The following is a 27,952-nucleotide window of genomic DNA, read 5'->3' as shown; positions in this document are numbered from 1 at the left end:
TGTGTTTGTTCGTACAACTTTACATGCACAAACACTAATAGATTATAGCCTTAACTGTAAGTGTAACTGTAACGACCGAGCGCATAAATTACTCAAAACTGTAGGAGGTTTAAGAAACAAACACGCTTTCAGCATTTCTAATCACATCTATGCTAAGATAGAGTTTAGTCATGGAAATAAACCGTAAAAAAGCTATCTCCTGTGGTAAAACATAAAAGTGTTATCATACTGTTAAGGTTGTTTCAACTAGGCATACCTGTCCCCGTCGTTTTATGCAAGAAAAATTCTGAAATTATGCGATTCTGTTAATTTTAACAAATAATGATAAAGATGAATAATAAGAAATTATGCAAAAAAATTATCAAATTTAGCAAAATAATGCGAGATGCATAAAACCACGGGGACAGGCATACACAAAATCTAATACATTATAACATACCACTACGGTACTGAAAGCGTAACTAACTGCGACACCCAAAAAGGTATAAGTATAAGCGGCGGATAAAAGTATGTAAGACTGAAAGTGTAAAGACCGACCGCCCAAAGTACTCAATACCGTAGGTCAAAAAAATAAAGAATGGTTACACAATCTCTCTTTTTTTGTGGTATTGCCTGTCTGTTTTGTCTTTAGTTTCAGATTAGAAATGGTCGTGAAATCGCTTTATTCCGTGTGTGCGGGAGAGAGAGAGAGAGAGAGAGAGAGAGAGAGAGAGAGAGAGAGAGAGAGAGAGAGAGAGAGAGAGAGAGAGAGAGAGAGAGAGAGAGAGAGAGAGAGAGAGGAATGGTATTTAACCTAGACGGTCGTTAATCAGGCCACCTGCGCGCTACTGACCTAGATTCCGTGTGGGCTGACACACCCGTGTAGTAGGCCCACAACCTTGTAGATCATTAGTAGTGATAAGCCTACGCAGGGTGCGGCGGTCAGTTTGAATTGTTGTTTGCTCATGCTTTGACACTGGATTATTTCTGCCTAATGCAGTTTGCTTTTCAAGTCATCTGGATTATGTGAATATTTTCTACATCATTGTGTGTGTTGAGGAACACAAGTGGTGACTAATTAATTAATTAATTAAGACTGACCATCAGTTTTGAGATCGCAAATTTGAAGTGCTGTTTGGCTGCACTGTAGGCCTACTGTTCATTTTCAGATTCTTCATCGCCATCGTACTCACTGAATGCCTGGATTCATTTAGTTGAGGCCTAAGCAGGTTTTTTTCCTTCAAATCATCTGGAATGTGTGAATATCAAATATCTCTTCCATCAGTGTACGTGTTTAGATTAAACCTACAGTGAAGTTTTGACCGTGCAAGTTTAATTCATATCTGTCTAAAATCCATGTCTACACAGTGGAGGCCCCCCTCCTGATCCGCACACTCTTCACTGACTTAGAGCATCTCTATGCAAACAACCACTAAAAACGAACTCTCCATCCTATCCCTAGATCTACTTTTAGATTTAGATTAGTTTGTAACACAAACAATAGACTAAAAGGACCATGTAGATATAAATCTATATATCTAGACTCTGAGCGTCTAGGGGCCCACCCTTGTTAGGTAGGGAAAAGTATACGGATCATAATTAGGGGGGAGCTCCTTTGTGTTTTTCCCGACCTGCTTTGTATATTAATATCTGCTGTTCTTTCACAGTGCTTACATGTTTCTCTTCTAGGCCTATTTCTTGCTTTCATCATGTGTGGTTATGACTCTGTTGGACTGTGACTGACACCTTCAAAATAAACTGAAGGAATAAGAACAACAATGGGAAGAAAATGCTCAGTTGGTGGATGCAAAACTGGCTATGACAGTCAGAAAGGTGCAGAAAAAGTGACCTTGTATGGATTTCCTTCGGATGAAACAGAATGTCGGGCATGGACTGCTAGCTTACCAAACATTTTATCCCATGAAAAGGTGTCAAAACATATCAGTGTGTGCCCTCCATTTCCGTAAAACTCTTCAACTTTCTGTTTTTCCATCGCTTTTGTCTGTCTAGAATAATTTTTTACATGTCCGTTAGTTTGAACACAAACAGAGGGAAGCAATACCATTGAGAGAGAGAGAGAGAGAGAGAGAGAGAGAGAGAGAGAGAGAGAGAGAGAGAGAGAGAGAAAGAGAGAGAGGGGGGAGAGAGAGAGAGAGGGGGGGAGAGATTGAGAGGGAGAGAGAGAGAGAGAGAGAGAGAGAGAGAGAGAAGGGAGAGATTGAGAGGGGGAGAGAGAGAGAGAGAGAGAGAGAGAGAGAGAGAGAGAGAGAGAGAGAGAGAGAGAGAGAGAGAGAGAAAGAGAGAGAGAAGGGGAGAGGGAGAAAGAGACCGCCTAGCCGTGGCCGTTGTAATCATTATTATCATTACGAAGGTCACTGCTTGCTGTGGGCCGAAGCCTGAGCGGCCGGTGTGCCAGCCCACAAGCAAGGCGTGTAGTTCTTGGGCTGCGCTGTCTGATTTATGATCGCCTAGTATTTAACACATCAACTTTAAAAAAATATATTTTTAAGTTAAGCCACCATCCAGAATACCTTAGCTAGGACGTCGGCGCTTCCATAAATAGACTTACCTTTTTTTGTTTCGCTCTCTGTAGAGACAAGAACAAACGTGCTAGAGTTGTTTCTTATGACAGTGTCGGGCGCCATTGGTGCAAGCGCTCCGCGATTTTACACCAAAGTAGCCTAATTTTGTCACTGTAGAGAAACCTTGGCATCGTTCTTTCCGCACAAGAAGAAAGGTGCATGAAACTGCTCTTCGCAGCACTAATTTGGTGCAAGCTAAAAATTTGATCTAAGTTTCCACTAGCCTATCCAGTTTGATAGGAAAGAAGAAGCATCCACTCTGGTCTATTTTTGGTGACCAACTATAAAAACCACCATGTTTTGAATGCATGTTTTTTTAGTTTTCATAATTCTATTACGGCACTTGCATCATAATAAGGTAATATAGGTGTGCCGAAGAATAGATATAATGTTACAAGAGAGTAACATACACAAAAAAGATGGAGGAGAGAAAAGGACGATAGAGGTTTGATAGGAAAGACAGAAAACCACACCAGAGCACTCGCCAACCACCCACATTGAACATTAATAGATTGCATTTACATAGACTATAGTGATCGATCCCATACCAGCACAAGCTCTGATTACATTGGCGTGACACATTGCAGAGTAAAAGAAATTTTCAAGCTGATTTTTCCTTTTTTGGGTCACGACAGACTGGGAGGGTTAAGACCAACGACTGGTACTTTTTCATGAACTACATACATCAAATGAACAATGCAGTATGCAGCCTACCCGTGGATAACTAAACATTACTGCTGATGACAGCCTCATCTCTGTGGGTTTCAGATGCTGAATGAAGAATTTGCAATTGCCCTTTGATTTATTTACAAATCCACCACACAGCTACATGTACCACAAACACCAGCTAAGTCACAAATGTTTTATTTTAGTTTTAGTAGAGGTATTACGGCGCTCGCAACTCCACAAGGTCATATGAGCGCCAGAAGATTAGACGTGTTACAAGAGAGTAACAAATATTGAAAAGAAGGGGAGATTTATAAGGACGATAGATGTGTGGTAGGAAAGAAGGAGCAAACCACACCAGAGCACCCGCCAACCACCCACTAACAAATGTTTGATATTCAGGGCCCAACCAAACTGAGCAGGGGCTGGCACCCAAACACAAAGACGGAGAGACTTTGTACTCCCAGTGTGTGGGCTGATTGAGAGCAAAGAGAGGACTTAATTAACCGACACCACAGTCAAAAGGTGATTAAATTCTAGTAAGTTTTACGGCACTTGCAACAGAGTAAGGTCACATAAGTGCCGAAGATTAGAGGTGTTACAAGAGAGTAACAAACATAAAAAAGGAGAAGAGATTAGGACGATAGTAGATGTGTGTGATAGGAAAGAAGGAGCAAACCACACCAGAGCACCCCTCAACCACCCACAAAAGGTGATTAACAATAAACATGCTGGTCTCCCCAATCTTATTCTTCTACACAACCCTTTCAATGCAGGCACCAACAAATGTCTTAAGACCAGTCAAAGAATATATTTACAGAAGAATTAACTTGAAATGAACAAAGTAGTTGGTTACAAGCCCCTGTGCTGATTAACTTGTCGGCAAAGGACTGTCATGACCTTCCCCAAGACGACAAAAACAAACGCACACCAGAAGGTCTTAGGCAACTGCTGCCTTGCCCCTGTTTTTTTGTTTAAGTGACAGTTTTACAGCGTTTGCAACACATTAAGGTCATATATAAGTGCTGAAGATCACAGGCATTTCAACTAAGACACTTGACAAACAACTTTTTTAAAAAGATGTTTGATGGGAAGGAGGAAGGAGCAAACCACACCAGAGCACACGCCAACCAAAAACCCACCCTTGCTAATCTCAGTAATGAGTATGACAAAGTCATTCTACAATGAAGGGAACAACTCATGGAGTTTTTTAATTAATCATTTATTGACAGTTTAGAAGACCATCTTGTGGGGGAACTGGTTGTTAGAGAGAGAGAACAAGGCTCCGAGGTAGCCAAACAACAATTTCTTCTCTGGCAGTTTGCGGATGACATCCAGGACTTGACGATCCACGGCTGTCTGGTCCTCTTTGCGCTCATCACTCACAGAGTAAACCTGAAACCAAGCAAAGCATATTTAATTTTCATAAGGGCTTTACGGCACTTGCAACACAATAGGTCATGTAAGTGCCGAAGATTAGAGGTGTAACAAGGGAGTAACAAATACAAAAAAGGAGGGGAGATAAAGACGATGATTGTTTCATGTTTGATAGGAAAGAAGAAGCAAACCACACCAGAGCACCCGCCAACCACCCACACACATTATTTCGTATGCACAGATGACATCAAAATCAAAGAGGAGCCCTCATTTTCTCAGCTAATAACAACAACGAACACATTATTTATACCATGGACGGGGTAGCCTATCACGATTCCCGCATCTTCAACCCAATTCTAGCAGAATGGTCACAACAGGCATTAAAAACAACCCTCCAAAAGGTTGAATCACATGGCTGGTTGTTACAAACAAAATGTCACAAATAATTTTGTAGGGTGCCTGTGTGAATGGGCGGTGAGCGGAAGAAGACACTCAACAGCCCACTTTGATTTCACACCTTAACAAAAAAAAACAACAACCCCACCAAACAAACAAGTCATTATCATACAAAGACATTACAAGCCACCTGTATAGACAGGCTTGCTAAAGAAGACCAACAGGACTTAAATATAAATGTACAACAGAGATTTGCCTTCTGACGTGGCCATCAGTAGACCACAAAGCTAAAACCCTGTAGACAATAATGTCGCACACACTTTCCCCCGAGCTGCTGCACTGTCAGAACAGAGACCGGTCTACTGGTGTGCCAAACATGATGAAAACCGAAATTCCACAACCCAAAAGACACTTGAAAAATAAATCCCAGACATGGATGTTGACAACATTGTCCAAGAGAAAAGTGGCTGTTTTGGCCAGTGAATTAACAATGCAGAAACCAATGTCTACGAAATCAAAATCAAGCTAGTCACATAAACGTACAGAAACCTGTCAAGGACCATGTAACTCAAAACCTGCACTAAATAATGTAAAGTCAGAGAGACTCAAGATGGAAAGCCTTTTCACCCCCCCCCCCCTCACCCAGAGAACGCATCACCAGCGCATGAGTGGGAGGGGACAAATTCAAACCAGCACTTAAAACACATTTGTTTCTGGCCAGCTTAAATGTAACATATATTTCGAAAACATATGCTTTGCTACCTTCATGCTGCACTGTAACAAAAGGTTGTGTTGTAATAATAATAATAATAGATAGCATTTTTATAGTGCATATCCCCGCTCAACAGCAGGCTCTATGCGCTTTACACTATATTTATTACCCCAGCAGACTATATAACACTCCGAAACATTCTCAGCTTCCCGGGAAGCATACAGTGCAAGCAGCTGATTAAGCGCTCAAACACTAACGAACTGACAAGATCTGTCGCTGTCTATAGCCGGGTACCCATTCCCACTTGGGTGAAGTGAGGAAAATTCGTGTAAAGTGCCTTTCCCAAGGACACAACGCCGGGTCCCTGACGGGATTCGAACCCACGACCTTACGGTTGCGAGTCCGAGAGCCTAACCACTAGGCCACCGACGCCACAATGTGTACATATGCCAGAGTACAATTTTTTTTTTTGGGGTGGAGAGAGAGATGGAAAGGGGAGGAGAGAAAGAAAGGGTAAAAACTATTTGCAATAAATGTACAACAGAGATTTGCCTCCTGACGTGGCCATCAGTAGACCACAAAGCAAAAACCCTGTAGACAATAATGTCGCACACACTTTCCCCCGAGCTGCTGCACTGTCAGAACAGAGACCGGTCTACTGGTGTGCTTTACATACAGAAACAGTTTAGTTTGTTTAGTTGTAGTAGAGGATTTACGGCGCTCGCAACTGTATAAGGTCACATGAGCGCCAGAAGATTAAGAGGTGTTACAAGTCAGTAACAAACATAAAAAAGAAGGGGAGATAAAGACGATAGATGTTTGATAGGAAAGAAGAAGCAAACCACACTAGAGCACCTGCCAGCCACCCACATACATACACAGAAACTCCAGAACCCAGAGGACACTAGAAAAATAAAAAGCATATTAGATAACACTTTTCACATTGCTGCTTATAGCTTACAAAGCCAATGCAAAAGAGACGGACGGCATCCTCCGACAGAGCGACCCAATATCAATAACCCAGACAGTAAAACGAACCTCTTTCTTGGTGTTGAAAATATCCCCCTCAGTGTGCTTGGGCTTCCTCAGCTTCTGCCTGCGGAAATATTCATCATTGACGCGGTCTGGCACTTTGACGCCCTTGATGTCCAACTTGGTCTTGGTGGCAATGACGTACTTCTGGTTGATACGCCTCAGGGGGCAGCCGTTCAAGTGATAGGGGCCTGCACCAAAGAAAACAGATATATGATTCACATCCAGAAAGACAGCATACACTTCAACTCCACCAATCAGTGGAGAGAGAGAGAGAGAGAGAGAGAGAGAGAGAGAGAGAGAGAGAGAGAGAGAGAGAGAGAGAGAGAGAGAGAGAGAGAGAGAGAGAGAGAGACACACGTTATCGTACACAATAGCACAGGAAACAAAACCATCCTCATATCCCTAAAATTAAGTGTCTCCTCTACAGTGTTTATACCGTGCTCTTGAAGCAAAAGTCAAACACACAAAGGATGATATTCTTGCACCGGCTACCAAGTGACACAACAAGGAATTGTGTACCTGTTACTAAAGTGCTTCACGAAAAAGGCAAAGAACTATACATCAAGCTGTAGTGGGCAACTCAACACTCACAAAGGCAAAATAGATCTATGAAGTTTAGAATAAGAGAAAACCATATAAAAAATAATAGACCAAGCAATCATAGAGGAGACCTATCCTGACCTGTACAGTACGGTAAGTCATCAGTCTATAGACCAAACAGACAAGCCACTAAAGCGAGACAGAGCAATTTTTTTTTAATAACCTGAAATTTTTACGTCCCCACTGACACAATTGATAAATCAGAAGGTTGGCCGTTTCAACTCCGCCAGTCATGTTAAGCCTGGCTGCATCCCAGCATAAATAAAGACAGACAAAATCAAAGAAAAGCTGTCATAGTTCATAACAGCACCAGAAAGAAATCTTTCCAACATCTCTTAATGAAGCAATTTTCAAAGACCCAATAGTTCACCCACCCCCTCCCCAATAACATCTGTATCTGCCAGCAAAGACCAATCTGAGATTCAGTAAACCACCATCAAGACAAGATACTTCACTTTAAAAAAAAAAAAAAAAAATTTTTTAAATGCAATGTTCACAACAGAAACATCTTACTCCCTCTAGATAAAAATTGTCTCCTCTGTGATATTTGAAGAGTGCACATAAGGCAAAAGTCAAACACACAAAGGATGATATTCTTGCACCGGCTACCAAGTGACACAACAAGGAATTGTATACCTGTTACTAAAGTGCTTCACGAAAAAGGCAATGAATTTTTAATGAACCAAACTGTAGTGGGCAACTTTACACCCACAATGGCAAAATAAATAGATGAAGTTTCGAATAAGAGATTAGGAAATGACACATCAGACACAAAAATAGAGGGGACATACCCCGACTTTCATAAAGTAAGTAATCTAAGTCTACAGACCAAACAGATAAGCCACTAAAGAGATACAGAAATTTTAAAATATAACCCGATTCATACATTTTTTACATCCCCACTGTCACAACTGATAAACTAGAAGGATGGCTGCTTCAATTCTGCCTGTCAAAAGTTAAGCCTGGCTGCATCCCAGCATAAAGAAAGACAAAATCAAAGGAAATCTGTCACAGTCCGTAAATATACCACAAACAAATCTTTGTAACATCTCTGAATGAGGAAAACGTATCATACGGGACAAGTAAAGCAATTTTCAAAGACCCAATAGTTCACCCCCCCATCCCCAATAACAGACTGCTCTGTACTGCCAGCGAAGATCAATCTGAGACTCCGTACACCATCATGAAGACAAGATATCTCACTTGTTCACAACAGAGACATCTTACTCCCTCTAGACAAATTGTCTCCCCTGTGATATTTGAAGAGTGCACATAAGGCAAACGTCAAACACACAAAGGATGATATTCTTGCACCGGCTACCAAGTGACACAACAAGGAATTGTATACCTGTTACTAAAGTGCTTCACGAAAAAGGCAATGAACTTTTAATGAACCAAACTGTAGTGGGGAAACTTTACACCCACAATGGTAAAATAAATAGATGAAGTTTCTAATAAGAGATTAAGAAATGACAGATCAGACACAAAAACAGAGGAGACATATCCTGTCCTTCGTAAAGTAAGTCATTTAAGTCTACAGACAAGCTACTAAAGCGATACAGAGAGAAATTTTAAAATACAACGCGACTAATACAATTTTACACCCCCACTGTCACAACTGATAAACTAGAAGGATGGCTGCTTCAACTCTGCCTGTCAAGAGTTAGGCCTGGCTGCATCCCAGCATAAAGAAAGACAAAATCAAAGGAAATCTGTCACAGTCCGTAAATATACCACAAACAAATCTTTGTAACATCTCTGAATGAGGAAAACGTATCATATGGGACAAGTAAAGCAATTTTCAAAGACCCAATAGTTCACCCCCCCATCCCCAATAACAGACTGCTCTGTACTGCCAGCGAAGATCAATCTGAGACTCCGTACACCATCATGAAGACAAGATATCTCACTTGTTCACAACAGAGACATCTTACTCCCTCTAGACTATAAGTGTCTCCCCTGTGGTATTTGAAGAGTGCACATAAAGCAAACGTCAAACACACAAAGGATGATATTCTTGCACCGGCTACCAAGTGACACAACAAGGAACTGTGTACCTGTTACTAAAGTGCTTCACGAAAAAGGCAATGAACTTTAAATAAATCCAACTGTAACGGGCAATTCGACACTCACAATGGCAAAATCGTTTAAAGAAGTTCAGACAAAGATATTAAGAAATAACAGATCAGACACAAAAATAGAGGAGACATATCCTGACTTTCGTAAAGTAAGTCATCTAAGTACAGACCAAACAGACAAGCCACTAAAGGGATTTTTATAGAGAGAAAAATTTTATAATATAACCTGACTATAATAAACTTTTTACATCCCACTGTCACAACTGATAAACTAGAAGGATGGCTGCTTCAACTCTGCCTGTCAAGAGTTAAGCCTGGCTGCATCCCAGCATAAAGAAAGACAAAATCAAAGGAAATCTGTCAGTCCGTAACAATACCACAAACAAATCTTTCTAACATCTTTGAATGAGGAAAACTTCATCTGGGACAGGCAAAGCAATGTTCAAAGACCCAATAGTTCACACCCCCCCCCCCCTCCCCAATAACAGACTACTCTGTATCTCCCAGCAAAGACCAATCTGAGATTCAGTAAACCACCATGAAGACAAGATATCTCTCTTTAAAAATTGTCTCCTCTGGTGTTTGAAGAGTGCACATATAAGGCAAACGTCAAACACACAAAGGATGATATTCTTGCACCGGCTACCAAGTGACACAACAAGGAACTGTGTACCTGTTACTAAAGTGCTTCAATAAAAATAAGATTTATGTATAAATAACCTGCTTAGTGAGAGCCTTCAGCAAAACACTAGTTGTTAGTTTTCAATGCGAACAATACTAGGGTATAAATATCTACAAGTTGAGTACAACAGATGGGAACCAATGTGGAATTTTAAAGAAATTTAAAATGAGGGCTGTTTTATTGGAGTACTAGAAACTTGAAAGAAAGTGCACAATTTAACAAACTTTAAACTCAGCTAGGAAATATTCCACACTGTATAGACAATCCTATTCACATACATGGACAAACCCTCACCACAAAAAACAAAAAACCTAAGTACATCTCTTGAGCATGGTCACATTGAAATAGGAATGTAATGTTTGCTGGCAAAGCCCACACAAATGTCAAATCAGAACTTACCAGTGACCAAGAGCAAACCAGAGTTGAGCTGCCTGAGGAAGACGACTCTCTGAAAAAAAACCCAACCCCAAACAAACATGAGCATAGTTGTTTCAAATGTGGAATTCCATGCCAATATAAACAATGACCTTCGAGCTAATTTTTCATGTTGACTTTCTGTAAACCTAATCAAACTCCCTGTTTTGAGGTAAAATTAGTACGAAAATGGCCCCCAACTGTTGGTGACTTCCATAACTTGAGGTCTTTAAAAAGCCAAATTTACATTTTTTGTGTAACACCCAACACTGAAATGTGTTTTTAAAAGGGAACAAAAAGTTTGTTGGACCCCCCCCCCCTCATCCAATAACAATTGCTCAACCAGTAGAAAATTGCCAGTTTCTTTATTATTTTGATGAACGCCCAATTTTACAAGGTTGTCTCACATTTTTTTTGCATTTAATTTTGAAACACATTGCAAATCAGGTAGCTTTGACACATTATCAACATGGCTGCAGAACAGGTCCCAAATTGACAGAAACATACAGCTCTCTAAAGACACCCAACAACTGCAAGTTTCACACTATGCAATAAACACACAACAAACTCTTGCACTGAAGAATAAAACTTGAAGTGGTGAAAAGTATTTGGATGCCATATATTTTTCCTCAAGTAAGAGATAGGAAACGACCCAGAGAAGTTAAGCCAAAAAAAGAAATCCCCACCTTTCCCTTATGTCTGCCAGCTAAAAGGATGAGGACGGTTCCTGGGGTAATGGATGCCCTCAGTCTCCTCTTATGTTGGCTGAATGATTTCTGGTAGTTCTTTAGCTTTCTTGGTTTATCCTCAGTGGGATAGAAGCGAGGCTGGAGAAAAAACAACAACAAAGCAATTCAAAAGTCTACACAAAAAGAAATTTAGATTGCAGGCAATGTTAATCACAACCCTTGCCTCCTTAATACTTTAGAAACACCCTGACACACATCAAATACTGACATAAAAAAGTGAAGCCTTCTATATATACAGTCGAACCTGCAGTAACGGTCCCCTTAAATCACCTGTATAAAACGGAAACTTATCTAACGGGGAAGCGGAAAGAAAATTCTGCTCCCTTCCGAAGGTATTACATGTCTAAGATGTAAAATGCTGTGCCCACCCAGCCCTGATTTGAATCAAAACTATCAAAGTTGGCTGCATCGGTAGTCAAAACTTTATTTATGCCATGTCACCAGGGGAGCTGGGGTGCATTTTGGGGGCAGATGTTACCCTATCCTCGTGAGCCCCCAGCAGAGCAGATGATCAGGGTGGTGCTGGTGTTAAATTTCTCTACTACGCCAAAGGCGTGAAATTAGTTTCACCAATGCCTGTCGCCCTGATCGAAGGGCCAGCTGAGGAAAGAGTTCCCTGAATCGTTGTTACATGATGCAAAGGAAGGGTGGCGTTGTTTGACGGTGCTTATACCAATCATGGGTGGGACTAAAGGTCGAAGCAAAGGAAAAGTTCAAGTGTTACCATTATTATAAAGGTCAAACAGTGGTCCTTGGAAAATTCAAGCAATAGTCACGACGGATAAGCAGGACTGACGCATGCCATAATCAGATTCGGTAGCACTCAAAGAGGTGTGAAGTTCTGACCACTCTTTCCCGACCAGACAAGCGACCCTAAAACGGAATTTTTTCTGCCCCCCCCCTTCTTACACAGGTTCGACTGTAATTAAAACCTCACTACAACAATCAAGATGCCACACAGCAACTGCAGTTGTGTCAGGTCTATGTCATGTGCCAAATTTTTACACTGCTGCCCCTGGCAAATGGAGTTCAGCTACCATATTCAAGCAGTTTGTTTCAGTGTAATTATCTAACGGAGTGCTTATAGGCCCACAGGGGCATATACAATTTCCCCTAGAACATTTATTATTGGGAGTGTATACAGACCCAGTAACCGGGAACAAAGTCACAAAGTATACAGACCCGGTAGGGGAACTCTTTTGTGATTTCGGAAATTTTCAAAGCCCTCTTGGCTCAGGGTAGAACTAGGCTCTTCTAGATCTATGAGCTGGGTCTAGATCTAGACAGACAGATATAAATCATTGATCTAGTTTCGAGGCTAGCCTAGATCTAGATCTAAACGAAGATTGTGGATGCCTTTTCGATGAACGATCGTTTTTCCTCCGTTTTGAAGTTGTAGGAATCACAATTTGAAGCAGTGAACAATGTCATAATTTCAATCGAGAAGTCACCATCTCTATTTCTCTTTCTCTCTATCCTCTGTCGCTGTACGTATCGCTCGCATTCTTCTTTTCTTTGTTTGTCTCTGTCTTTCTTTCTCCCCACCTATTTCCTACTGCATAACAATAACAATGAACTGCAGGAACACACTGACAAACAATCAAATCTGTAGAAATATGAACGAGATGGAATACCTTAGGTTAGGAAAACATTAACAAGAAGGGATAAAGTGAGAAAATAAAAGAGAACAAGTTGGGACAACACCACGTATGAAATACATTGAAAAAACAACGCATTAAATGGCCCATGTGGGCCAATAACTTTCAATAAGAGCAGTCATTATCTAATTCTAGATTTCTACCTCCAAAATAATTCTTTCAAACTTTTGTGAAACCAGATGACCGATTCATGCTTAAAAAATCAGAAATATGTACTTAATAACTAATGCAATTCAGGGTATTATAATTTTTCTTCCATAAACTGTGCACCTAATAAGTGTGTGAGCAAAAGCAACTCATCATACACACAAAATCATTTACCATGGGACAACTTACCAGTCTTTTCACCCTAACTTTTCTTTCACCTCCATTTTTGTCGCCACCAATTTTCTTGGTGACGAACTCCTGGGCCGGCTTTGGGGATGGCATCTGCAAAGAGAAAAAATGATCACTTACTTTGATTCACATGGACAATGTAAACATTTTCTAAAGTAGATACCAATGCCACAAAAATGTTATAGATAGTGTGTATTTCCATGACGCTAGAAGTCTCTAGGACTAAGATCGAAGTCGCTAGATCTAGATCTAGATGTACCCTACAGCAATTTCAAAATATTTACTGAAAGTTACTGTGCTGTTAGATCTAGAATCAGAATTCAATGTGACAAATACAATACTCCTTGAGTAGGCTATTGCATACAGACAGACGTATCTCAAAAAAAGTGACTCAGGCCCACGTCTGCAGGCTTACGCGTACTGTTGGTGTAGGAGCCCCTGCCCTAATTTTGAAAAACTTATGGGGACATTCCCTGCCTGCTCTTTCAAGTTTCAAATAAAACATTATTACATTGAGGCCAAGGAAAATATCGGCAATCCTCCAGTTTTGGCCCAAGAAGTCAAGAAGAGAGGCTGGATCAGTCATGTCACCACTGACAAAAACTTTAATATTGGAGTATAATTTGGCCCCAATGTTTTAATTGAAAATTGGAAGAGCGAGAGGGGTCCTGTCTGCTGTTCTTTCGCAAAACAGTTTTGTACGTAACGAGTATGAAGTTTCACGAGGAACCGCCAATACCAGTCATCTGACTTCATGTTTCTCAGGTGCGGAAGAATTCCACAACAAGCGACCAGTCTATAAAAGGCAGTGGGTTAGAAGTAGGGTCCGGATTAGGTCTCTTCTTTATTGTGTTTGTTGTGGCGGTTGTCATGTTTTGTTAACAAAATAAGAAATGTTTGATAGATTATGATTGATTATCCCGTTGAGGAACCGACACAAGCAGGCGAGAGAGGTAAACAAATTGAGAACGAAAGAGGTGCCCGCACGCAATCGAAATTTTAAACGACTTGGGAGAACATAAACCATCATAAATGCATTGTAAAGGTAGTTGCATGTAATCACCATAGAATAAAAGTAGCAGTAGACGTCGATAGCTAAAATATAAAACAGATTATGAATAGATTGTAAGCAAGTCTTCAAATATCAAACCTGTACCTTGTATATAGCCAAGTAAAAGGAAGTTCCGGTGGGCTGTTGCAAAACATGTGCATCACCTCTTGGGCTCAAAAGAAAAAGAAAAAAATATTAGATCATTGTAAATTTTTTTAATATCACAAAATACAATGTGTTAAAAATTATTTCGCTTGAACACAAGTTCTTAAAATGTGGGAATATATTTTTTAAAAACTTTCTTGCATAACATTGTTCTAGTCCTTTCGCCGGTGAAGCTATAGGTGGTGTTTTTTTACAGAAACATCAAAACATTTTTAAAAATTGAGATCCACAACAAAGCTACTGAAACGAAATATATTTGTTATGAGAAATGTGAGGGAACAAATTCGCAGTTGTTGTTACATTTACACATTAAAATCTAGATCTAGATATAGATCTAGACCTAGATTCTAGATTAGATCTACTTGAAAGGTTTGTTGATCTAGATCTAGGACACTTTGGGTTTATCTGTTGAAGCGATTGAAGAGGCTAAATTTAGGGCTAGATCTAGATCTAGATCTAGCCAACGTCATTACGCGTTTCATCCCTGACCATTAGACTAGATCTAGATAAATCTAGATCTAGATCTATATAGGCTATATCTAGATTCTAGATCTAGATCTAGAATCTAGATCTATATATGATGATGGACATATGATGATATTCCAACTTGACCAACACTCAACAATCCAACAAAGACAAAAATTTTGAAAAAGTTTGTTTGCATTCTTACTTGACTTTACTTTAGGCTAAAATTCTAGAGATCTAATCTAGATTCTAGACTTGGATCTAGATCTAGATCTAGATCTAGCTAGATCTAGATCTACCTTGCTTGAACTAGTGGAAGTAAGCAAATTTATTATTTTTATTTAGCATTTTAGCCATGTGAACAAACCAACTTTATCAATATATTACTTTTAATTAGTAATTGGCCTAGCGTTCATTCTTAATCTTTACACAGTAGGCTACCAGTCTTTGAAAGTCTTAGACTTTTGCACTTTGGCTGGTCTTTGGGCTTGGGAGATTTACATCACTTCAATTTTCTTATCGAGTTGAGATGATGCCTGTCGCAGAGGATTTTGAAGGTGAGTTATTAGAAAAGGACATGCGACTAAACTAAATTAACTAAATGTAGAACAACACAAACTATTTTTAGTTAAGGCGGCCATCTTTTGTGACGTCAGACCGGGATACCCCTACGATCATCTGAATACATGATCTAAGCATAGCCAACCGCACGGCACCAAAGTTTGTGTATATACCTACCGTGGCACGACGTTTGGTCCGATGTTTTTCAAAGAGATGTACCGGTAATGTGATATGATGCGGTGCTCTGATGATGCTGCTGCTTATTCTGCGCATTGTTTATCGGGCCCGGGGGGGGGGGGGGTAATCTCCGGCGTCATTACAGCAATTTTCACGCACTTTATTGTCTTTGCGTTTAAAAATGTTTCAATTTCAAGCATCAGCATATTCTTACTGTTCTGAGCATTAAAGATCTGCAGTGGCTATTTTTACGGCGAGCCGTAAAGATAGCCTCCCAGGCTATTTTTACAGCGTGCCGTAAAGATAGCCTCCCAGTGAGTCCCAGGCTATTTTTACGGCGATCCTTGAAAAGCGACCCTACTCCGCCTCTCAAGTAAGCGACATGCCTCAATGTATTAGATCTAGGCCTATAGGGGCCGTTCAAAATATAAACTTACACCTCAGAGGGGAAAGGGTGTCTTTGGCTTCTGTAAGAAAAGTGTAAGATTGGGTGGGGAGGTTAACCAAATATGACACTTCTGTGAGATGAACGTTTTGCTCATGACTCTTGACAAGGCAATAGGTACGTGCCTTACAAATAAAAGACATCAAGACACTAAAAGATCAACAAAACAGTTGCAAAGTTACAAAGAAACATTAAGAAATTAGATGTCCACCTACAGAATTTTCATCATAATTTCAAAATTATTTGTAACCCCCCCCCCCCCTCTCCAAAAAACAAAACAAAACAAAAAAACAACAACAACGGGGATCTGCAGTGATCATGCAGATCTGGGTCTTGTTACTGGCATTTATCCACTTTTTCTTTTACCTTTTCTTCCCAGTCATGAGCAAAACGTTCATCTCACTTCCCCACCCAATCTTCCACTTTTCTTACAGAAGCCAAAGACACCCTTTCCCCTCTGAGGTGTAAGTTTATATTTTGAACGGCCCCTATAGGCCTAGATCTAATACATTGAAGCATGTCGCGTACATGAGAGGCGGAGTAGGGTCGCTTTTCAAGGATCGCTGTAAAAATAGCCTGGGACTCACTGGGAGGCTATCTTTACGGCACGCCGTAAAAATAGCCACTGCGTTAACGATCTTAGCGATCCATCACCAGAGCATGGCTGACGTGCTGTAGTTAGCAGCAAGTGTGAAATTTTATCATGCGAAACACATCGATACGGATAATAAGTCAAGCCACTGATCCAACATGTCGTTCCATGCGATATCTCCAAAGATCGTGTAGTGTAGTAGATAAACTTTGGTATCTCCGCGGTCTTCTAAAAATAGTCTTTGTGTATCCCAGGATGTGATGACATCACATTACTAAAAAAGCAGCTAATCAGGCAGGTGCGTCGTTCTACGTTTAGCCGCATATGTGTTATTAGGCCTATTCAAATTGTCCTGTGATTATTATATTTCTTTTTTTTTTTTTTATCTCAACACATCAATGCAATGGTGATGATGATCTGATCTGTTTTCTAGATCTTGATAATTGATATTTATTTTGATATACATGGGTGTCGAATAGGAGCCTGCTATACTATAACTAGTCTAGAAAACAATTTTTGAAGTAAGCCTCTATCTATTTGTGAGGCATCGTGGTGAAAACAAACACTCGTCAAAATAATGAAATGAAATCACAGAAATTTTGTACCCCGGGGTTGTATTCTTCAGATTATAGAATACTTCTAGTGCGAAGATCTCTTTGAAATCAAAAAATCATTTTGACAGACTGCTATGCAAAGAATATGGATCGGATTAACGAGGGTAAATTTCCTCTTTGGAAAGTGGTGGCGCAGAGTTCCCCATGTTCTATGGACACATTAGTAAAACATGATGTACGGATAGGATTAATTAATATACACATATCTGAAATGTGACTGGGCTGTGTGGTGATGTGTAAAAAGGATGTTCTGTGGTTAACTACATTTTTCTGTTATGTGTTAATTGTTTTTAACAACAATTGCTGTTGCAGATGAATTTCCAGAAGCACACATTGACTACAAGCAGAAGTACAAAGCTCTCAAGAAAAAGCTCCGGTTACTAGTTTATGTAAGTTGTATTAAACCTTAGTCCTGCTGTAAATACTTTTCTATTTTTATGAAAAACTGTTGATTGCTAAAAAAAAAAAATGGATCATTGTCATTGATTTTATGCTGTCCTAAGTTAGAACCCACATGATAACATAGGCATTTGAGCATTTCAATGTCTGTCCCACCAGTCTTGCTTTTGCCTACTTGTGTACTTGCCAGCCAAGTTTTACGCAAGATGTATTATGGTTATATGATAAAGCATTGACAGGCTGTTTTTGTTTCTCTTATATATAGCACTATTAGTTTTTGCACAATAATGGGGCCAACATCTCACCCCCGGGGCGGTGCTACTGACTGAAGTGTCTTTAGCCATTCTCAAAGGGGGGACATTAACATCTTGAGTTCTTATGCACAGCAGAATTGTATTTGTAAATGGGTTGATTCTTCATTGTCATGCTCATAAGTGTGCCTGAACTGCAACAGGGAACTGCTGCTTTTTCTTTCTTAATCCTTACTATCGTCATTTTTCCTCTACTTCTTTTGTATGTTTGTCACACTCTTGTGATCCGCTATTTCCGGGGTGCCTTGAAAGTTGAAGCAGACTTTGTGTTGTTGAAACTAGAGACCTGAGCAGAGTAAGTCTGGGTCCCTGTAAAGACTTCTCTGTTGACATCCATCCCTTGGCGCTCATATGACCTTATAATGCACTTGCGAGCACCGTAAAACCCCTACCAAAACTAAAAAACTAAAGGTCAGCATCTTGCCCCTTTCTTTTCTCCTGTATATTGAATGAGGTTGGTCGGTTGGTTCACCATGCAGACATAATGTACTTCGAATGGGAGAAAGATATTAAAAGTTATAGTGGATGATAGAAGCTGTATTTCCTTGATGTTCACAAGCAGGCAAAGGGGCTATATTTTTCAAGAAGTGTGAATCGCACTACTGTGTGTAAGTTGCCTTTTTTTTTTACCTATTTCAAATCTCATTAAAGCATTTTCAAAATGTAGATTTATTTTCAAATATTTGTCACCTTTTTTTGTGTGTACAACAGGAGCAGGAATGCTTTCTTGAAGAGCTTCGCAAGGCACAGAGAAAGCTTCTGAAGGTGTCCCGAGACAGGAGGTACTTTTTCTTTTTTTGATATACTCAATTAATTGGTCGCTTTTAAACACAAGGGGGCTATCCCGAAAAATGCTGTTTTGAGAAAATCGAAGGTAAAGTATTTGCCCCTTGTTCAGTTTCTTTAAAAGACAAGGAGAGTTTTCTCTATAACATCATACAAATATACTCACCAATGAAACCAAACTTCTCCTATGGGTAGGGAAATGCCCACTTTTGGTGTAGGTCAAGATTTTTGGAAACCCCGGAAATCTGGGTTTGCCCGCTTGTCCTTAAAAGTGACCAGTTGTTGGTTAGAGAAGCTGTAATTGGTCCAGAGTATTCAGTTCCTTCAAGAGTAGTCTACATGACAGTTTGTATTGAGCTCCTGTCAATGTCCTCTTGACAATCACATGTTACGTCCTGTTGGTCCTGACTTTGGGCATGTGGAAATTTGAGTGTCCAACTTTATGATAGGTATTTTTGTGCAAAAATCAATACTTAACTCTTTAAGCGCTGAGTTTTTTCCACCGTTTCCAGGAGTTTTTTTCTACAGTCAACTACCTGGTGCACTATGTCTCATTATAACTGCAAAAGCTTGCCTCCAACTTCTAAATAGCGGAAACAAAGGCTTAGTCATTACTATGTACTAAAAAACTTGGTTGGGGAATAGTTCCAAAAAACAAGCAAAAACTAGCACTAAATAAAACGAAACAGTTGTCACTAGCGTCCGGTGGGGTTCAAAGAGTTAAAACTTAAATGGAATTAATTATTCATCTCCAGGACTTTTTTTTCATGAGTATGTCCTCTAGAAAATGAATGGAACTCTGAGGAAAATTGGTTTGTGCGTACAATATATGATTTCTATGTACAATTTCATTTTTTCCTTGAGTATATATAGCATGGTTACTGTTATTTTAGAATCAGACTTTAATTTCAAGCACAGTTGAACCTGCCATAAATCTGTTTAAGATGGAAGCCTGTCATTACAGAATTTTTCTGCTCCTCTGGGTAGCCAGAGGTGTGAAATTTGACCACTTTTTGCCACCCTGATCATATGCAATCAGCTGAGAAAAAAATTCATTGTTGTAAATGCAAGGGAGAGGTGGCATTGGTTGATTGTGTTTATTGCAACGATGGGTGGGACTTTGTGTGGAAACAAAGGAGACGTTCAATCTTTTCTGCTTTTGACCCTATCTGTACGTCGTGTTTTACTATGGTATCCAAACGACGTGGGGAACTCTATGCCACCACTTTCCAAAGAGGAAGTTTACTCGTTAATCCGATCCGTTATGCTTTGCATAGCAGTCTGTCAAAATGATTTTTTGAGAAATACTGAAAGTTTCAAAGAGATCTTCACACTAGAAGTATTCTAAAATGTGAAGAATACAACCTGGGGGGGGGGGGGGGGGGGATGGAATGACCCCAGGACGTACGGATAGGATTAATTGGCTTTTAACAGTGGTCCTAATGAGATACAAGCAGTGGTAGCTATGGATTAGTAAGACTTACGCGGCTAGGATAGTACTTGGGAGGTGTGAACATTTGACCACTGCTTGTGGACGGTACAGGCGACCTTTGATCCCACTCCGAAGAGCTGGTCTTCTGGGACCCCTTCTCCCCATATTCTCTGGCCAAGACGGAAAATGTCTAAAAGACTGAATATCTTACTGGCTCCCTTGTGATTTCATCCTGGACAGGTTGGACTTTAGGCTTATACAGTTCTGTTATATTTATTTGACAGGCAGAGACACATGCATGTCATTGCAAAACAGTTAAAAATTTTGCTATACAAATGCTATTTCGTGATTTTCGTGTTCGAGATTCGTGGACTCTACTGTAAATGCAGTCTGTTCCTTTCCATTGCGGGACTTTATTTCAGCGGCTGTTCCTTCCTCTCTGTTATTCGTTTTATTATTATTATTAGTGGGTGGTTGGCGGGTGCTCTCAGTCTGGTGTGGTTTGCTTCTTCTTTCCTTTGAAACATTTATCGTCCTTATCTTTCCTTCTTCTTTTTTATGTTTGTTACTCTCTTGTAACACCTCTAATCTTCTGGCGCTCATATGACCTTATGCAGTTGCGAACGCCGTAATACCTCTACTAAAATAAACATATAATTATTATTGGTTCCTGCTCTAACCTCTATTGTTTCAGTTTTCTGCTGGACCGGCTGTTACAGCAGGAGAAAATCGAGGACTCGTCGGAAGAGTCTGATGCGACAAACTCCACAGACACGGAGGAGGGAGGTCACAGGGAGGCCGGGCCCGCCAAAAAGTAAGTTTATGCTCTGTTTGGTTTACTTTCAGCAACCAAAGTTCATTTTTTTTTTTTTTTGGTTCAGGGTTCCTGCGGCCTCCTTGAATTCAAGGAGTCCTTAAAAACTCCTTGAATTTGCAATCAAAGAAAAATCTCCTTGAAAACTCCTTGAATTTGTAATCAAAGAAAAATCTCCTTGAAAACTCCTTGAATATGAGGAACCTCCTAGCCTCCATAGGCACTGTTTTTTGTGTCTGTTGGTGGGTACTCTTACCAAGTTTGACCTAAGCTACTGGTGCGAATATGTGAGGCATCGTGGTGAAATCAGGCGCTCGTCAAAGTAATAAAATTGAAGAAACTAGCATTTTTCCTCCAGTTTGTGGTAATATTTATCACATATTTGTTTTTTGGCTAAACATCTTTTATGTCCAAATAAAAACAAATTGTCGTGTTAATTTTGCTGAAAAAGCATTGAATAATGGCACAAAATATGTAAATTTTCAGCTTTAAAGGACTCTCAAGCTATAAGAGTTACCAAACTTTGGCCTCCATTTTCTCGCTAATTTTACCTCTGGAACCAGCCTACCCCTATCCCCCTTAATTGCAAATACCTTGGCTTCTGTTCAAGATAGATAGGGATTTTTTTTCATAGAAAGCAAGGCAAATGAATAAACTTTCAGATGACACTTCTAACTCCACATGCTCAAAAATTGACGAGCGCCTGATTCCACCATGTCGTGACACATGTGCAGTTGAGCTGTCATGAGCACGTGACACATGTACACTTGAGCTGTCATGAGCAGAAACTTTTCCCTGTCGCCCTGGTGTTCTACAACCTCTCTTGATGCTCAAGACCAGTTCCAGAGGCCTCTCTCATTCTCCTATCAGGAAAAGCTTTTTTCCCCCGATAATATTTACAGAAAAGTTGAGGGGTGGGGTGGGGGGGATGGGAAGACATGGAATAATTGGAACAACATCGCAAGACGCTACCCAGGATAGAGAAAGGTGGAAAGTGTTTGTTCGTGGCCTATACCCTGGTGCAGGGTGAGAAAGGCAATGATGAATGTTTGCTATTTTAGGGAGGGGAGGGATTTGAGTAATGAGAGAACTTTAATGAGGTATGTATCTGATCCAGAGCTGTAATATATCTATCTATAAATATAGTAAAACTGATAAATGCAACAGGGATTTTTCAACATATCACTCTTTGTTTACAAGAGTGCGGAAGTTTATTTTGTTAAAAAGGTTGATCGAGTCGCTCGGGGCATCTGTAAATTTGTTATTATTATAAATTTGTACATTTTACTCTCATTTGTTTTTTAATTTCTGAAGGCGGAAGTTGGCAGCAGCAAGCACGGGTTCTACAGAAGCAACACACGTCCCACCGACCGCGGCCAAGCACCAAGTGGTGAGTGTACTAACGTGGAATTGGATCATTTGTTTTCTGGGGTTGAGAGGGCTCTTGTGGTGTTGGCCTCTCATTCAAAGGTCACGGGGTTCGAATCCAGATAACGACTGAAAAATTTTCTTCTCTAAAATTATTGTCTTCTTTCAATTCCGTTCCTACTCTCTAGCAATGTTCTGTCGTCTGCTTTCGTCTCCTCTTTCTGCCCCCACCCCTCACCTCCTTTGCCCCCTCCTCTAGGCTCCTGACTCTTTCTACTGCCACTCCTTGGGTCCTTCTTACTCCTGTCTTTCAGCCACACCCCTGGTCTTCTGGTAGGAAAGATCTACACCTAGCCTTCTTGGACAAGGGCGAAAAGTTTGGGAGGGCCTGTGTGCAAATTTCGCACATTAAAGATCCCCTGGTGTTTTAAATCGATAAGAGTAGGCTTCGGCTGCCACCCGAGCAAAATTCAAAATTTCCTACCAACTGATAAAGTTTAATGTGTCCCGCACGCTCATATGACCTTATGCTGTTGTGAGCGCCGTAAAACACTTACATTCTACCAAACAAAAATGTACCGGGGTTGTAACGTTACTCTGAAATGAATTTAATGTGAGCATAAAGAGTGTAGAAGATTTATATTCTTTAAATGTACTGAGTACTCTGGGGGTTAGAGTACAAACACACATACATACACTCTCTCTCTCTATCTCTCTCTCCCTTTTTCCCTCTCTCTCTGTCTATCTGTCGCTCTCTTTGTCTGTCTCTCTCTCTCTTTCTCTCTTTCTCTCACTTTCACTTCCAGACACTCGCATTCTTTTGCCTTCTTTTTTTCTTCAGATTCATCCACACTTTCTTTGCGTCATAAACACAGACGTAAAACCTCTTAAAGAAGGTTACAATTTATCCAAACTTTTGTTTCTTTTCATGCCGGGATTACCTTTTGATGGCCTGGTTGACCAGTGTTGTGGTGTAGGGGTTAGACACTTCATTGTTGCACATAGGAGACCCGAGTTTGATATCGGAGTGGGGAGAGTTTTTTGAGTACTTTGGTCTTTCTGCTGGAATGTTTTATCCCTTCTCAGCCCGCCTCTTAAATGATCTAAACTGTGTCGATATGAGGGTAAAAAATACTTTCAATATTTTTATTTAAAAAAGAAAAGCATAAGTGAAATAGTCCCACCTTTTAAATACAGCTCGATAACAACTACAGTAGGCCTACCTCTGTTTTTGTGGTTACGCTACCACACTCGTAATCGTGAGGTTGCGGGATCGAGGGTTCGAGCCAAGGGCCCGACTTTGTGTCCTTGGGAAAAGTGCTCTGCACGAATTTTCCTCACTTCACGCGGGTGAGAATGGGTACCAGGCCATAGACAGCGAAAGATCTTGTCAGTGTATTAGTGTTTTAGCGATTCTGATCTGTGGATCCTTTTGTGGTAACCGGACTTCCTTCGTGCGTTTATAAAAATATTTTCATGACACTGTCCAAGATGTCCGCCTGTCTGTGACCTCTTTTCTCCTCGGCACTAGGTGCCCGTCTCTGGCAATTTTGACTGTAAACCTATATGTATCTGTCCCCGTGGTTTTATGCACCTCGCATAATTTAGCAAAATTTGATAATTTTTTTTGCATAATTTCTTATTATTTTCCTTTATCATTCTTTGTTAAAATTAACAAAATCGCATAATTTCACATTTTTGGGCTCAGTTTGCATAATTTCAGAATTTTTCATGTATAAAACGACGGGGACAGATGTATATGTGTTACGACGCGGTGGAATCTTGGTGTGAAATAGTCCTCCTTGATTGCGTTAAATGACACTGTGATGTGATTTTTCTTATTCTGCAGCAAGGAGCCGGGACGTCGGAGCCTCAGGCCAGCAAGAAAAAGAGCAAGACGTCGGGAAAGAAAAGCAGCAAATCCAGTAAGTTATCCTCCCGTCGCCAATATCTTGTTTTTGTCGTATTATTTTTGATAAAATTGAAATGTCTCTTGAATGTCAATAATTTTTTAGATATTTGTTTTTCTTTCGTTCCATTGAAAGATCTGTCCTGGTGTGAGAAAAGTGTGTTTTCGACTCCTCTTTTCAAAAAATTTTCTCATTTTGTATGTGGGTGGTTGGCGGGTGCTCTGGTGTGGTTTGCTTCTTCTTTCCTTTCAAACATCTTTCGTCTTGATTTCCCCTCCTTCTTTTTTGTGTTTGTTACTCTCTTGTAACACCTCTAATCTTCGGCACTTATATGACCTTATTGTGTTGCAAGTGCCATTAAAACACTTACTTAAGCTAATCATTTTGTATGTTTTTCTCTTGGTGAAGGTCAGACTCAAATGGTAGTTTAACACTATGATTAAGGCAAAATCCTAATTAGAAAGGTGTTCGGTTTTTGTTTGTTCTGAATTTTGGTCTTGTGTACAACCTGAGTAGAAGAGAACAAGTCATGGCTGTCGCCTTCAAACACAACACATCCCATTGAATTCCTACCTAAATAGGATCCACAAGGATACCCCACCATTGGTGGTTGGCGGGTGCTCTGGTGTGGTTTGCTCCTTCTTTCCTATATCAAACATCTATTGTCCTTATCTCTGCTCCTTCTTTTTTTGTGTTTGTTACTTTCTTGTAACCCCTCTAATCTTCGGCACTTATATGACCTTATTGTGTTGCAAGTGTCGTAAAACACTTACTAAAACTAAAAACTAGACTAAAAAAGTCCTTAACCAAAAGGCCATGAGCACTCTTTGTTTCGTGCCGGATTCTCACAAATCTTTCCTGTCCCCCCCCCCCCCCCCGTCTGTAGGTGGTCAGAAATCCAGCTCAGTGAAACTAGAGTCCCCGGGACATATGACACGGGAAGAGCTGGAGCGTCATTTGGAGTCCAAGCAGCATGAGTTCAGTATTGAGAAGGCCACAGCCTCACTGCCCATGGAGATCTTCAGCAACGATACAAACCACGACAGGTAAGGGGACGATCAAATATAATCTTACGGCTTAAAGGGGGGGGGGGTGTCTGGCTCCTTTAAGAAAAATGTAAGAAAGAGGGGAGGGGAGGGGGGGCTTGAACCAATGTAACATTACATTTTTTTTTCGTTCCCGAGGTGTTGACTTTATAGGAATTCCACTGTAATTTGTTTTATTTGTAATTAAGTCGCTTTTGACATTAACATGAGTCTCAATTTTTTTCCTTATATAGTAAGAAAGAGTGTATGCACTATTTTGCTTGAATGATTTACTGTTATTTTTTAGTGAATGCAGAATTGCATATATTATTTTGTGCCTGTATGTGTGTATGCATGTTTTTCATGAATATCATGTAAAGCCCAGAGAACAATGATAGTAACACAGATTTGCGTGATGTAAATGTCATATTATTATTAAATTTTTCTTGTTTCAGCATTTGTGGTTGGCGGGTGCTCTGGTGTGGTTTGCTTCTTCTTTCCTATCAAATGTCTATCGTCCTTATCTCCCCTCCTTCATTTTTATGTTTGTAACACCTCTAACACTGTTCTTCTGGCACTCTTATGACCTTATGCAGTTGCGAACGCCGTAAAACATCTACTAAAACAAAACAAAACACTTACTAAAATTTAAAATTATGCAATACCGTAGAGAAAATAAGAGTTCTTGTTTTTATGATGTGCTCTGATGTAACTGAGAAACGTTTTTTTTTTTTCCTTTCGGCAGTGATGGTGGTGCTGAGGCTGGCGGGGAAGAAGAGGAAGACGACCTCGTTATCGACGTTCCACACTAGCAGCGTCATTCACGACTTGTTTTCTTACGAGATTCATTGTTTTATTTATCATTATGCCATTTGTACACTTTTTCATTTTGACATTTATTTACATATCTGACCAGGTCAGTGTCTTTCTGGGTCATCTATAATGGAAGTTGAGAAAGAGGGGAAAAGGGATGGATATGAAACCTAGTCTTCTTAGTAGCCAAAAGGAGAAACTGAAGGGAAAAAAATGATTTCAGTGTTGTATTGTTGTTTGACCGATAATTAATGTTCACCTAATTGCGGTTGAGTTTTCTTGTAGTTTTTTTTTTTTTTTTTACTTTGTTTAAAATTGTGTTTTGAATAAACAAGGGGGTCATTATCGCATATTGTGCGTCTTTATGGGGTACATGACTACACTGCCGTAAACTGACAAAACGCCTTTTTTTCATTTTGGTGCCAAAATTTTTAATTTGCTAAATCAAAAGCCTGATCAGTCACCCTACTTGTGTGAAAAAATCAAAGTGAAACTGTGACAAGTTTTTAAAATAAATTTGAATTCAAATTTCGAAAGAACTTTATTATACAATGGTTACTCTGACAAAGAACCTCTTTATCTTGAAACTGCTGTGAATACAAAAAAGGGCGTTTTCGTCAGCTTATGGCAGTACAGGTAAACACGATTATTTTCTTCTAGGTTCACAGCATATGTAACCTACAGAGCATTTTGACTGAGGTTCATGACTGGACTTTGCAATTTTGTGTTTTCCTAGAATTTTGTGTTTTCCTAGAATTTTGTAAACTTCTTGTTGAAAGGGACTGATGACTCAATGACTGTTGATAGCCATTACACTTTTCATTATTAAAATGTGCTCTGTAAGGCCAAACTTTGTTTCTATTGTTGGTTAATGGTGAGCACTCTCAGTGAAATTTCTTTTGAGTTCTTTTTTCTCGCTTTGGTGAGCGAGAACTCTTTCTGATCTTTGCCCTCCACTTACGTGTGTTTTCATCATTTTATAACAAATCATTTTTGTATTCTGCAGCAGTTTCCCATCTCTTTGGTGGGTGGTTGGCGGGTGGTACTCTGGTGTGGTTTGCTCCTTCTTTCCTATCAAACATCTATCGTCCTTATCTCTTCTCCTTTTTTGTGTATGCTGTTACTCTCTTGTAGCACATCCATTTTTCGGCACTTATATGACCTTATTATTGTGTTGCAAGTGCCGTAAAACTCTTACTACAACTAAACTCATCTCTTTGTTCTTTTGTCTCATTTTTCGAACATGAGGTATCACAATTTGGGAACAACAAGATTAAAAACTGAAAATAGATGATCACGTGTTTTATGATTCCATTCTTTGTATCCGAGTTCCTGTATGCATATTTTTTTTCTTTCTCAGATTCCATGTGTGTGAAATTTATATTTGAAAAGTCACTGCAGAACTTATTAATTTCTAGTATGTTATTTGATCATTCCCGTATTTCTTAAACTGAAAACGTATTTTAAAATTCTTCTTCTCTTGGTTCAGGCCAGGGGTGAATTTTTGCTCACATTTGAAAAGTTTGCTGAGCAATTTCCCAGTATTTTCACGCTGACACACAAATCTCAGACTTGATTCTGTTGTTTCTTATGGTGTTATTATTATGTCTGAGACGAACAATAAACACTGCCATTTTGAATACTTTTTAATTAATTGTTGGTTCTTTATATATGAAGTCGGTAGGTGGTCGGCGGGTGCTCTAGTGTGGTTTGCTTCTTCTTTGCTATCAAACATCTATCGTCTTTATCTCCCCTCCATA

The 27,952-nt window shown here is 39.9% G+C and overlaps 2 protein-coding genes across 3 annotated transcripts; one reads left to right on the top strand and one right to left on the bottom strand.

Annotated features, from left to right (window-relative positions):
• Positions 1 to 4,433: 4,433 nt before the first annotated feature.
• On the bottom strand, positions 4,434 to 13,384 carry LOC101858181 (60S ribosomal protein L6). The gene is made up of 5 exons (XM_013082205.1): positions 13,265 to 13,384; positions 11,208 to 11,348; positions 10,507 to 10,555; positions 6,751 to 6,935; positions 4,434 to 4,622 (listed from the first exon to the last, which is right to left on the bottom strand). The coding sequence occupies exons 1-5, from the start codon at positions 13,355 to 13,357 to the stop codon at positions 4,461 to 4,463; spliced, it is 630 nt and encodes a 209-aa protein (XP_012937659.1). The 5' UTR covers positions 13,358 to 13,384; the 3' UTR covers positions 4,434 to 4,460.
• Positions 13,385 to 14,671: 1,287 nt separating this feature from the next.
• LOC101857793 (INO80 complex subunit E) lies at positions 14,672 to 27,842 on the top strand. 2 transcript variants are annotated; one of them, XM_005097752.3, is made up of 9 exons: positions 14,672 to 14,750; positions 15,379 to 15,502; positions 17,647 to 17,723; positions 18,756 to 18,826; positions 20,957 to 21,076; positions 22,391 to 22,466; positions 24,294 to 24,369; positions 25,241 to 25,400; positions 26,125 to 27,842. In XM_005097752.3, exons 2-9 carry the CDS (start codon positions 15,475 to 15,477, stop codon positions 26,189 to 26,191), a joined length of 675 nt encoding a protein of 224 aa, XP_005097809.1. In that variant the 5' UTR covers positions 14,672 to 14,750; positions 15,379 to 15,474; the 3' UTR covers positions 26,192 to 27,842. The 2 variants fall into 2 exon arrangements, with proteins under 2 accessions (XP_005097809.1, XP_005097808.1); XM_005097751.3 differs by having other exon boundaries at positions 14,711 to 14,849.
• The last annotated feature ends 110 nt before the right edge of the window (positions 27,843 to 27,952 follow it).

The sequence above is a fragment of the Aplysia californica genome, unplaced genomic scaffold, assembly GCF_000002075.1.
Source record: "Aplysia californica isolate F4 #8 unplaced genomic scaffold, AplCal3.0 scaffold00163, whole genome shotgun sequence".
NCBI lineage: Eukaryota > Metazoa > Mollusca > Gastropoda > Aplysiida > Aplysiidae > Aplysia > Aplysia californica.
The sequence above is the reverse complement of the archived record's forward strand: the minus strand, read 5'-3'. Positions and strand labels throughout refer to the sequence as shown.

Excerpts from the sequence above, each read along its gene's own strand:
- LOC101858181 (XM_013082205.1), bottom strand. The coding sequence starts at position 13,357 with ATGCCATCCCCAAAGCCGGCCCAGGAGTTCGTCACCAAGAAAATTGGT. Across the intron at positions 11,349-13,264 it reads AAGTTAGGGTGAAAAGACTG|CCTCGCTTCTATCCCACTGA; the intron begins GTAAGTTGTCCC and ends TTTTTTCTCCAG. Across the intron at positions 10,556-11,207 it reads CTGGCAGACATAAGGGAAAG|AGAGTCGTCTTCCTCAGGCA; the intron begins GTGGGGATTTCT and ends GTTTTTTTTCAG.
- LOC101857793 (XM_005097752.3), top strand. The coding sequence starts at position 15,475 with ATGATGCCTGTCGCAGAGGATTTTGAAG. Across the intron at positions 15,503-17,646 it reads TGTCGCAGAGGATTTTGAAG|ATGAATTTCCAGAAGCACAC; the intron begins GTGAGTTATTAG and ends TTGCTGTTGCAG. Across the intron at positions 21,077-22,390 it reads GAGGCCGGGCCCGCCAAAAA|GCGGAAGTTGGCAGCAGCAA; the intron begins GTAAGTTTATGC and ends TAATTTCTGAAG.